Source organism: Colobus angolensis, unplaced genomic scaffold, assembly GCF_000951035.1.
Source record: "Colobus angolensis palliatus isolate OR3802 unplaced genomic scaffold, Cang.pa_1.0 Scaffold65, whole genome shotgun sequence".
In the NCBI taxonomy this organism is placed as follows: Eukaryota; Metazoa; Chordata; class Mammalia; order Primates; family Cercopithecidae; genus Colobus; species Colobus angolensis.
The window spans coordinates 3,939,510-3,951,881 of NW_012120154.1; the positions used below are offsets into that span (position 1 = coordinate 3,939,510).

The 12,372-nt window shown below is 52.1% G+C and overlaps 1 protein-coding gene across 1 annotated transcript; it reads right to left on the bottom strand.

Annotated features, from left to right (window-relative positions):
- Nucleotides 1–4,123: 4,123 nt before the first annotated feature.
- PDXP (pyridoxal (pyridoxine, vitamin B6) phosphatase) lies at nt 4,124–12,372 on the bottom strand (the record flags this gene model as incomplete). The annotated part of the gene is made up of 2 exons (XM_011925682.1): nt 4,124–5,498; nt 12,243–12,372. Coding segments are annotated over 2 exons (447 nt in total), but the record flags the coding sequence as incomplete, so codon positions are not given.

The following is a 12,372-nucleotide window of genomic DNA, read 5'->3' on the forward strand; positions in this document are numbered from 1 at the left end:
GTACCAGTCACTGCAAAAACATGTCAAATTGTAAAGACCATCGATGCTAGGAAGAAACTGCATCAACTAACGAGCAAAATAACCAGCTAACATCATAATGACAGGATCAAATTCACACGTAAGAATATTAACCTTAAATGTAAATGGGCTAAATGCCCCAATTAAAAGAGACAGACTGACTTTGGGAGGCCAAGGCGGGCAGATCATGAAGTCAGGAGATCGACACCATCCTAGCTAACACAGTGAAACCCCGTCTCTACTAAAAATACAAAAAAATTCGCTGGGCATGGTGGTGGGCGCCTGCAGTCCCAGTTACTCGGGAAGCTGAGGCAAGAGAATGGCGTGAACCCGGGAGGTAAAGCTTGCAGTGAGCCGAGATCATGCCACTGCACTCCAGCCTAGGCGAAAGAGCGAGACTCCGTCTCAAAACAAAACAAAACAAAAAAAACAAAAGAAGTCTGCAGTTGGGAGTTTCCATAACAGATTCAGTGGCTCAACAAAATCATCAAATATCTGGGTTCTCATGTAATCCTGGATTGTGGTTGTGTAGGCTGTCCTTGCTCTTAGGCCATACAAGCTGAAGAATTTTCAGTGAACTATGTTAGCATCTGTAACACACTCTCAAATGGTTCAGTTAAAAAATGTAAACAAGCTGGGCGCAGTGGCTCATGCCTGTAATCTCAGCGTCTTGGAAGGCTGATGCAGGAAGATCGCTTGAGCCCAGGAATCGTGGGCTGTAGTGTGCTAAGACTGGCATCAATATGGTGACTTCCTGGGAGAGGCAACCACAAGGCTGCCTAAGGAGGAGTGAACTGGCCCAGGTCAGAAACAGAGCAGGTCAGAACTTCCCCAGTGATCAGCAGTGGGGTCCTGCCTGTGAATAGCCACCGTATTCCAGCCTGGACAACATAGTGAGACCCTGTCTCTAAAACAAATCAAAACGAAAAGGAAACCCCGTCTCTGGAATTTTTTTTTAAAAATTAGCTGGGTGTGGTGGCATATGCCTGTGCTCCTAGCTACTTAGGAGGCTGAGGCAGGAGGATCACATGAGCCTAGTAGTTAGAGGTTGCAATGAGCTGTGACTATAACCTAGACTCAGCAACAGAGTGAGACCATCTCTAAAACAATAACAAAAAGTAAACATATATAAAGAGCAATTAAGCAAACTAGGCAAATACTAACAACTGGTAAATCTAGGTGAAGGATGTAGCGGTATTCATCGTGTCATCCTTGCACCTTTTCTATTAATTTGAAACTTTTCTAAATTACAAGTTGGGGAAAAGCAAACCCAGTAAGTTTTTGCGGTCCTTCTGCTCTGCTACCTGCAGCAGGGTCACCTGAGTTAAATGCTCAGCCATACCTCCTGATCACAGAATGGCTGCAACGGCTCCCAGCACCACACCCAAAGCCAGGAGAAGTGACTCCCTCCTCTATGTTCTTTAAAAGTGAGGCAAACAGCTGGGTGCGGTGGCTCATACCTGTAATCCCAGCACTTTGGGAGGCCGAGGTGGGTGGATTGCCTGAGATCAGGAGTTCGAGACCAGCCTAGGCAACACAGTGAAACCCAGTCTCTATTAAAATGCCAAAAAATTAGCCGGGCATGGCAGTGTGCGCCTGTAGTCCCAGCTACTCAGCAGGCTGAGACAGGAGAATCGCTTGAAACCAGGAGGCAGAGGTTGAAGTGAGCCAAGATTGCACCACTGCACTCCAAAAAAGAGGGGAAAACATTTTCCACATCAGGCTCAAAAAAAAAAAAAAAAAAAAAAAAAGTGAGGCAAACATTCCAGACTGTTCTTCCTGTTTCATTGGTCAGAAGAGTAGTCAATCGCTGACCCTGAGGAATCAAATTACTGAGATTGGTTTACACTCAAGCTTTAAACTCATTAAGACTCAGTGTTTAGAGGCCAGGCAAGATGGGTCATGCCTGTAATCCCAACATTTTGGGAGGCCGAGGTGGGCAAACACTTGAGGTCAGGAATTCGAGACTAGCCTAACCAACATGGTGAAACCCCACCTCTACTCAAAATACAAAAATTAGCCAGACCTGGTGGCATTAGCTGGGTGTGGTGGCAGGTGCCTGTTATCCCAGTTACTCGGGAGGCTGAGGCAGGAAAATCACTTGACCCTGGGAGGCGGAGGATGTAGTGAGCCAAGATCGCGCCACTGCACTCTAGCCTGGGTGACGGAGCAAGAACCTATGCAAAAACAAAACACAAAACAAATTCAGTGCTTAGGCTGGGTGTGGTGGCTCACGCCTGTAATCCCAGCACTTTGAGAGGCTGAGGCAAGACTGTATGGAGACAACCATTTCCTTACTGGTGGAGGGTGAAGGGGAAGGTGGGGAGGGTCACATGGCCCAATAGCTGTGTCCCATCCAGATGGGCTATGACCCAAGCCAGGCCATGAGACTCTGTCCTAGATGTTGGTTGGGGAGATGGTGACACAGAACTGAGAAGGATACACCTGGAGGGTGCTAGACCAGCTCAGGGAGCAGACCAAAACCCCCTATGCCTTAGCCACGTTGAACTGAGTTTTCTTTTTTTTTTGTTTTTTGTTTTTTTTGCGACGGAGTCTTGCTTTGCTGCCCAGCCTGGAGTTCAGCAGCATAATCTCAGTTCACCGCAACTTCAAGCGATTCTCCTGCCTCCCGAGTAGCTGGGACTACAGGCACACGCCACCACCACCATGCCTGGCTAATTTTTGCATTTTTTTTTTTTTCCCCGAGATGTTGTCTTACTCTGTCACCCAGGCTGGAGTGCAGTGGCGCAGTCTCTGCTTTCTGCAACTTCTGCCTCCCAGGTTCAAGCAGTTCTCCTGCCTCAGCTTCCTGAGTAGCTGGGATTACAGGCTCCTGCCACCATACCCAACTAAGTTTTGTTTTTAGTACAGATGGAATTTCACCATGTTGGCCAGGCTGGTCTTGAACTCCTGAACTCGTGATCCGCCTGCCTTGGGCTCCCAAAGTGTTGGGATTACAGGCCTGAGCCACTGTGCCTGGCCTGTTTTTTGTTTGTTTTGGTTTTTGAGACGGAATCTCGCTCTGTCACCCAGGCTGGAGTGCAGTGGCGCGATCTTGGCTCACTGCCACCTCCACCTCCCGGGATCAAGCGATTCTCTGCCTCAGCCTCCCGAGTACCTAGGATTACAAGCGCCTGCCAGCACGGCCAACTAATTTTTGTATTTTTAGTAGAGACAGGGTTTCACCATCTTGGCCAGGCTGGTCTTGAACTCCTCATCTTGTGATTCCCCCGCCTTGGCCTCCCAAAGCGCTGGGATTACAGGTGTGAGCCACCGTGCCCAGCCGAACTGACTTTCTGAAACAAACACAAGTCTCCATGACTGCACTACATTTGCTCCTACTTCACGAAGCATCTGGGCTCTGTCAAGCACCCCCTCTTCTCAAGAATCATACTGGAGATTTCCCAGACCCTGAAGTCCCACCGTCACTTCACAAATGAGACCAAAGCTGAGCTTGTGCAGCATCCACTGCACCTCCCCACGCAGCTCTCAGCTTCTCTGGGCCTTTCCAGGCTGCCCCTGGACCCCCGCTAGCTCATGGCTGGGCACCTACTCTGCATTAGGCCCCAGGGACGCAGCAACGAGGGAGACACACAGCCTCTGCCAGGAGGAGCTCGGGACCAGCAGGGCAGTCACTGGCAGCATCCCAGGTGTGGGGATGTCTCAAACAGCATCTCCCCTGAGCTTCCTGAGGTTGAGACCTCATCCTCCGCCCTCCTGTCTCCCTTCTCAGTGTCTCCAGAGAGGGGGCTACAGCTTCCTACAGTCAGCCAATGCATGTTCAAATCCTGCATAAGGCGAGCACAGCGTCCAGCTGTTCACCCTTGGTAAGTTAACATTGTATTTCCGATCCCCCATTTCCTGCTGTAAAGGAATGAATAATTCAAACATGCTGGGTTTTCCAAAGCACTGAAGTCAGTCGGTACACAAAGATTCAGCGACATATAAAGTGCTCTTGACTCAAAGTGTCACTACACGCAGAAGACACTCAGGAACGGGAATGGGTCATTTCATGCAGGGAACAATGTGTCAGGCCAGCTCCAGGGAGAGCAGGCTCCAGCAGGGGGTCCTCCTCCCTCCCCAAACATGGACTCAAACACAGGTGAACACTCCCATGCGCACTTTATTAAGTACGGAAGGACAGGTCACAACAGGGGTGGAGGTGGCGGGGAAGGCCCAGCCCCCACCCACCGTCACTGGCACACATAAATTAAATAAATAGCCGAGAGTGGGCACGGGAGAGAGGTGGTACTGCAAACACTGACTGCACAGGGAGACATGAAAGCCCCCCTTCGAGCTGTGGCCATCAACACTGTATGGGTACCATGACCAGGAAAGGGTGGGGCTTGGCCACAGAAGCCCCAGAGCATCACAGTCTTTGTAGAGGAGGGGTGTCTTCAGCACATGGACCACTGTTATCTACGGACTGAAACCTGGACCCCTGGCTGGTCCCGTGAGACCCAGATTATCAAGGGGCCACTCACTGTCTCTTAGGCTTCTGGATTGTTCTACTGAGGATCTAAAAGACCACTGTGTCACGATCACTTGGGGTCCTGACGGGTCCACTCAGGGACCTAGGACACGCGAGGGTCATCGTCACTTAGGCTTCCGACTGGTCCACTCGGGCTCCAGGACGAAAAGGGTCACTGTTACTTAGGAACCTAAACTGGTACCCCACAGGACCCAACATCGATGAGGTCACTGTCACTTAGCCTTTGCCGGCACTCGGGAAAATAAGGGTTGTGGTTCCCTAGACCTCTGGTTGACAAGGACCCAAGGGCCAGGACCTGAGGGGCAGAGAGAGCTCTAGAAGACCCAGGGAAGGGGGAGAAGACTAAGTGCTCAGGGCTAGAGGAAATCTTCAGCGGGCACCAGGGCCCAGATTTCATGGAGGGGAGGTGACAGGGCAGGAAATAAGTCCACCTGGCTGGGTCAGGCCAAGATGAATCTGTAGGGGACCAGCTTCTGGGGCAGCAAAGAGTGCCCAGCCACTGCTGGGAGGGGGCTGCAAGGGCCTTCAAACCTTCCCCAGGTCCCAGCCCCACCCCGGTGCAGAACTGGGCCAAGGAGTCGGTGGTGTGTAACACGGCTCGTGACCCATCGCCTCCACTACAGGATCAGGGAGTGGGGAGGGGTGGGCCTGTGGCTGCAGGTGCAGTGGGCTCAGTCCTCCAACCCCTCTGTCAAGTCTGCGACGCTCTCCACATAGTAATGCGGCACCAGGTCGTGCTGGCCAGCCGCCAGGTAGGCCTGGGCCTCTTCTAGGCGGGAGACTCCTGTGAGTGTGAGCACGGTGGTCATGCCGCAGCGGTGGCCGAACAGGATGTCGGTCTCCAGGCGGTCACCCACCATAAGTGTGCGTGCGGGGTCGATGCTGAAGTTCTCTGTGATGCACTCGAACATGTAGGGGCTGGGCTTGCCCACCACCAGGGCCTGGCGTCCCGAGGCCGTCTCCACTGCAGCGGCCAGGCTCCCGGTGCCTGTAGGGAGATGGAGACGCAGTCAGCAGGAGGGCGGCAGGGACAGCGTCAGGCCCTGAAGTCCAGGGAGGCAGATTGTGCCGGGGTCAAATCAGCTGCTGACACGAGCCAGAAAGCCCACTTCCAAGTCTTACTGTAGTGGCTAAGGGTAGAGAGGGCAACCAGATGCCGGCATCGGGACTCCATCTCCACCGTTCTTGACAGGCTAGCTATCCTCTCTGTTCCTTGATTTTCCCATTTCTTTTTTTTTTTTTTTTTTTCTTGCTCTGTCGCCGGGGCTGGAGTGCAGTGGCCGGATCTCAGCTCACTGCAAGCTCCGCCTCCCGGGTTTACACCATTCTCCTGCCTCAGCCTCCGGAGTAGCTGGGACTACAGGCGCCCGCCACCTCGCCCGGCTAGTTTTTTGTATTTTTAGTAGAGACGGGGTTTCACCGTGTTAGCCAGGATGGTCTCGATCTCCTGACCTCGTGATCCGCCCGTCTCAGCCTCCCAAAGTGCTGGGATTACAGGCTTGAGCTACCGCGCCCGGCTGATTTTCCCATTTCTAATACGGGGATGTCTATAGCACTTATCTCATGTGGGTATTGTGAGGATGGGTGGAGCTACTGCAGGTAAACAGGGCCTGGCTTGGTCAGTCCTGCCTGAGGTTTGCGATTTCACCCTGGCAGCTGTGGGCCTTTGGGCAAACCACTCGACCACCCCGAGTTTCTCCAGACTCCTGCCAAAGCGGAATCCAAGCAATGCCTACCTCCAAAGGGGCGCTGGACATCACAGGGGCAAGTGCTTTGTAAATGGAGCTGCACTTAACAAATAGCAGTTGTGGTTACTGCTGCAAGAAGTCATGCGGCTGGCGTCAGAAACTGGCACAGCCCCTTTGGAACACAGCGGGGCACAGAAATGTTCGCATCTCTGACCCAGTCCGCCTCCCCCGGGAAAGTGATCACAAGAAGAGAATTCCAACTGGAGACAAAAAGCTGCAGGCTGGAAGATGTCTGGGGCTACAGTAACTGATAAGCCAAACTGTGGAACACGCCCAAGTGTCCAACAATAGGAAGACTGTATAGAACTAAAGGACAGTCCTGTCTCCCAGCCCAGTACCATCCTGCCTCACACAATAAGTCCACTGTGCCTGTCCCACAGACGTGTCTTTGTGCCAGAACATTCTGCCTTCATGCTAATGTCCCTGAACAAATGATGATAATCACCATTTACTAAGCATATTCTAAACCGCCTGGCCTGTGCTGGGTGTTTATGGAAGCCCATTTTACAGATGAGAATACCAAGGCTCGGAGACATTAAGTAACTTGCCCAGAGTTGTACAGCTTCATAAGTGGCAGCAAAAGGATTTGCATTTGCGTGGGTCCAACCCAGCTCTGACCTGGGAGTACAAATTGTTTCCTTTGCAGGAATTTTATGAGCTGGGCGTTAAAGGAAGGTACTATTTTTTTTTTGAGACAGAGTCTCGCTCTGTCACCCAGACTGGAGTGCAGTGGCACGATCTTGGCTCGCTGCAAGCTCTGCCTCCCAGGGTGACGCCATTCTCCTGCCTCAGCTTCCCAAGTAGCTGGGACTACAGGCACCCACCACCACGCCTGGTTAATTTTTTGTATTTTTAGTAGAGTCAGGGTTTCACCGTGGTCTCGATCTCCTGACCTCGTGATCCGCCCACCTCGGCCTCCCAAAGTGCTGGGATTATAGGCGTGAGCCACTGCGCCCAGCCAAAGGAAGGTACTATTAAAAGTCAACTTATGGCTGGGTACAGGGGCCCATGCCTGTAATCCCAGCACTTTGGGAAGCACAGGTGGGAGGACTGCTTGAGCCCAGGAGTTCAAGACCAGCCTGGGTAACACAGGGAGATCCCATTCCTACTTAAATAAAAATACATATACATTTAAAAAAAAAAAAAAAAGAAAAAGAAAAGTTGGTCGGGCGCCGTGGTTCACACCTGTAATCCCAGGACTTTCGGAGTCTGAGAGGGGTGGATAATCTGAGGCCAGGAGTTTAAGACCAGCCTGGCCAACATGATAAAACCCAGCCTCTACTAAAAACACAAAAATCAGCCAGGCGCGGTAGCACATGTCTGTAATCCCAACTATTCGGGAGGCTGGGGCAGGACAATCACTTAAGCCCGGGAGGCGGAGGCAGAAGTGAGCTGAGATCGCACCACTGCAGCATTCCAGTCCGGGCGACAGAGCAAGGCTCTGACTCAAAAAAAAAAAAAAGTCAACTTATTCCAGGTACAGCTGCATTTAAAATAAACAAACAAATAAAAGGCCCAGCCTGCACCATGAAACCCCGTCTCTACAAAAAATAAAAAAAAGTATTGGCCTTTGTAACACCAACCTCCAGTCCAGGGCACTCTTCATTGCTGTCATCTTGTGAATTTGGCCCTGCAGGGGAGGCGGGAGCAAAAGGAGGCCCCTCCACTGTGAAGGGTTCATGTCAGGTAAGAGCAGGTGGCAGCAGAGACTACTTGGCAGTAGTCAGTGTGTGTGGACAGGTTAATAGCCCAGTCAGTAGACTGGGGCCATGGACAGATCTCTGTCACTGACTCTCTGTTGGCCACTGACCCGGACAGTCATTGATATTAAATCCTGGGGGTACAGGATGGTATTGAGTGAAAAGAAGGAGACACAGGATTATAGTGGGGTGCAGGGGCTTACACCCATAGTCCCAGCTACTCAGGAGACTGAGGCAGGAAGAGGGCCTGAGCCCAAGAGTTTGAGGTTAAAGTGAGCTGTGATCATGTCACTGCACTTCAGCCTGGGTGACAGAGCGAGACCCTGTCTAAAAAAAAAGTCAGCTTACAAATTTACAACTAAATGATAATGCTTTTTATATTTATTTAGAGATGGAGTCTCGCTCTGTTGCCCAGGCTGGAGTGCAATGGAGCGATCTCAGCTCACAGCAACCTCCACCTCCTGGGTTCAAGCCATTCTCCTGCCTCAGCCTCCCGAGTAGTTGGGATTACAGGCGCGTGTCACCACACCGGGCTAATTTTTGTATTTTTAATGGAGATGGGGTTTCACCATGTTGGCCAGGATGGTCTCGAACTCCTGATCTCAAATGATCTGCCCGCCTTGGCCTCCCAAAGTGCTGGGATTACAGGCGTGAGCCACTGCACCCAGCCTAAATGATAATGTTTAAAACAAAGGTAGTAAGTTCTCAAAACTCACCACTTGTTAGTTATTGAACCACACTAGCCTCTGCTCGTTTTGCTCTTGAAGTTCCACCATACCTGTGATGGTGGAAATCGGTAAGAAGGTGTGTGCTACTGCACATCTCTTCCCAACCCTACGTTCAGGGACTGACTTCACGTTGGTAGCTCAAGATTGGCTGTATTGGGAGTATTTACACCACCGAAGCCAGCACATGGTATAATCATGGCTTTCCCTGCTATTCCACATTTCTCAGTGCGCCACTGGTCTGACCCCAAATGCTCTGGGCCTCCTGTCTCCCTTCCCATAGCCGACAACACTCCACTCAGTTAAGCCAAAGGCAAAGATGGGGAAGGGGAACAAAGGGGTAAACAGGTGGGGAGAGCAAGAATCCTCAGCCCTGCTGCCCCCAAATGAGGAAGAGGAACTTCCCAGGGTCACAAGATCAAGGCCGAGGTGGGCCAGAACTCATGCTTTCAGGCTGGCCCAAGGCAACACCCCTGGGAGTTCTCCCCTCATCTGACATCTTGTGACATGCCTGTTTTAAGAATTTGGTAGAAATTAAAAATTAGCCAGGCGTGGTGGTGTGCACCTGTAATCCCAGCCACTGGGGAGGCTGAGGTAGGAGAATCGCTTGAACCTGGGAGGCAGAGATTACAGTGAGCCGAGATGGCGCCACTGCACTCCAGCCTGGGCAGCAGAGTGAAACTATGTCTCAAAAAAACAAACACAAAAAACAAAAAAACGAAAAAGAGAGAATAAAAGCCATGCGCTCTGTTGGTGAGCAATTCCTTCTGGGACGGAAAGGGCTTTCACTGAGTCATCCCAAAATGTTCTTCTGAGCTCAAGAATGGCCCCAACTCTGTCCTTCCCCACCAGGATGGAGTTGATCACCTTTGCGCCCTGTGTCCCACTTCCTTCATTCAGCTAATATTCACTAAGGCCCAACTACATGCGAGACACAGGGGACAGAACAGTCAACATTACAAAGCTTCTGATCCCAGGGAGCAAGCCTCCTAGCAGGGGCATCTGGGCCTCTCTCAGGCCGACGTCTCTCAGGCCACCATCATTCCAGTCCCCTCCACTCTAATCCACGGCTCTGCATGTTATGCTGATGACGTATTCCTAAGACCGCAGGCCTTTCCATTTGTTAGCTCAAGTGGCTCTCATGTGGTGACAAGATAAACACACAATTTCGGAGGTCCCTGGGGCGGGGGAGGAGGAATTGGGGGTGAGATATTTGCATTATTTCAGACATAAGCATCATGAGGGCTTTTAATACTGTCACACCACACCACACCACACCGTTTGAAAGCTGCATCGTTAAGTTGTGCACAAATATGATTGCAGAGCTGTGTTTGTTAAGCCTCTGCCTCCCCCTCTAGGCTGTGGGAGTGACAGCAGGATGAGTGGGCACAGCCGGGTGGCTACTGAGACCACAGGGGTCTGGATTCCACAGAGGCCTGCAAGGCAGGCATGGGCAGGGCCTGGTTTCTCCCTAGGTCCTTGACAACCAGCCTTCCTGTGCCCTGGAGAACCTCTTAACCCACAGCCTTAACCTGAGCCTTGAGGCCTCCTGGGAAAAACTTTTCATAGCATGGCCTAAGGCAGGCAGGAGCTGCTTGCTGCAGCTGAGAGCCCTGACCAGAGAGCCCTCAACACAGATTTATGGGGAAACTGAGGCTGAGGTGGGCCCACATACCAAGTAGGTGTGCAGCACAACCAGGAGAAGCCAAGGACTACGGAATCCCTCTCTGCCATGCCACAACACTGGGTTTACATCTCCTGATGTATTTTTTTTTTTTTTTTTTTTTTGAGACGGAGTCTCACTCTGTCGCCTGGGCTGGAGTGCAGTGGCCGGATCTCAGCTCACTGCAAGCTCCGCCTCCCGGGTTTATGCCATTCTCCTGCCTCAGCCTCCGAGTAGCTGGGACTACAGGCGCCCGCCACCTTGCCCGGCTAGTTTTTTGTATTTTTTTTTAGTAGAGACGGGGTTTCACCGTGTTAGCCAGGATGGTCTCGATCTCCTGACCTCCCTCGTGATCCGCCCGTCTCGGCCTCCCAAAGTGCTGGGATTACAGGCTTGAGCCACCACGCCCGGCCTCTCCTGATGTATTATCATTCTGCTCCGCATCATGCCTCCTCCAGGGAGTCTTCCCAGATGCCCCGGCACTAGATCCTGCTCACCACCCCGCCATAATCCTGTGTTTACTTCTCTTCACTCAATACCATCCTGTACCCCCAGGATTTAATATCAATGACTATATGGGTCAGTGGCCAGCAGAGAGGGAGTGTCCACGGCCCCAATCTACTGACTGGGCTATTAACCTGTCCACACACTGACCACTGCCAATTAGCCTCTGCTGCCACCTGCTCTTGTCTAACTCAATCCCTCCACAATGGAGGGGCCTCCTTTTGCTTCTGCCTCCCCTGGAAGGCTGAACTAGCAAGATGACAGCAGTTAAGAGTGCCCTGGACTGGAGGTCTGTGTCACAAAGCCCAAATTCAGGTTCCGGTGCTCTATCACTCTGCCAGTGAATTGCTGGCAGATTTCTGCCCCACCCATCATTGGGGTGGGGTTGGAGGGGAAGTCTGGGAGGACTGTCCCTATGTGTGAGGGCTGAAATACCAATTACCAGAGGCAGGATGGAGGTAGGTGTGTGGGGACACAGGAGGTGGAGGGGCTCACTATATACATTCTTGGGCAGCTCACTTCCCTTCTCTTAGCCTGTTTCTTTCTTCTTCTTTTACAGACAAGGTCTCACTATGTTGCCCATGCTGAAGTATAGTTGCTTTTCACAGATGCAATGATAGCACACTACAGCCTTGACCTCCTAGGCTCAAGCAATCCTCCCCCGCTTCAGCCTCTTGAGTAGCTGGGACTACAGGCTGTTGCCACTGCATCCGGCTGCCTCAGTCTCTTTCAGAAATGGGACAATAACTCCCATCTCCAGAGTAATTTGGAAACCAAAGAAGAACACACACCAAGCTGTTTCATTAAGTTCTCTGTAACATGGCGGACTCTGGCTACAACTTACATCATCTGAACACCTACTACGTGCCAGGCACCCACCCTGATCACCGTCACCGGGCAGGGTGAGCACTGCCATTTTTCACCCAGGCAGAGATACTTGCAGGTTATGTAACTGAACATGATTACACAGCTGTGGAGCTGGAGATGGACCTGGAACTGAGGTCAAACTCCACCGCCTTTGCTCCCCACACACCTGCCTACACCCTACCTCTGAGAATGGAGTTTCAAGAACCCTCACAACGGGTGACAATCCTCCCAGGCTTCCTCTCCAACCCCAGAGCGATGGTGGTGGGGCAGAATTCCGCCCAACTCCCTGAGTTACAATGGGCCTGTTTCCTCATCTGTCCAACAGGGACCACACTCTGCCCGTCACAGGATGGCGGCTACAGGTATCATCCCCCTACACACACCAAAGCACCCTAGGCCTCCCTCGCACTCTCCTGTTCCCCACCTGCCACCTGGAGACGCCTCTTCCCCGCCCCTCACCCTTAGGCGTGGAGGCGAATGCGCAGATCGCCTCCATCTCGGTTTCCCCGCCATTCCCGCGCTCACCAGGGGTCCGGCTGCCATCGCTCAGCGGGTGCCATGGGTCACGGTCGGTGGCCACGAGCAGGCACTCGGGGTCGCGCAGGTGCGCGCACGCCTCGCTCAGCTTGGCGAAGGAGAAGTGCTCGTCGTAGCC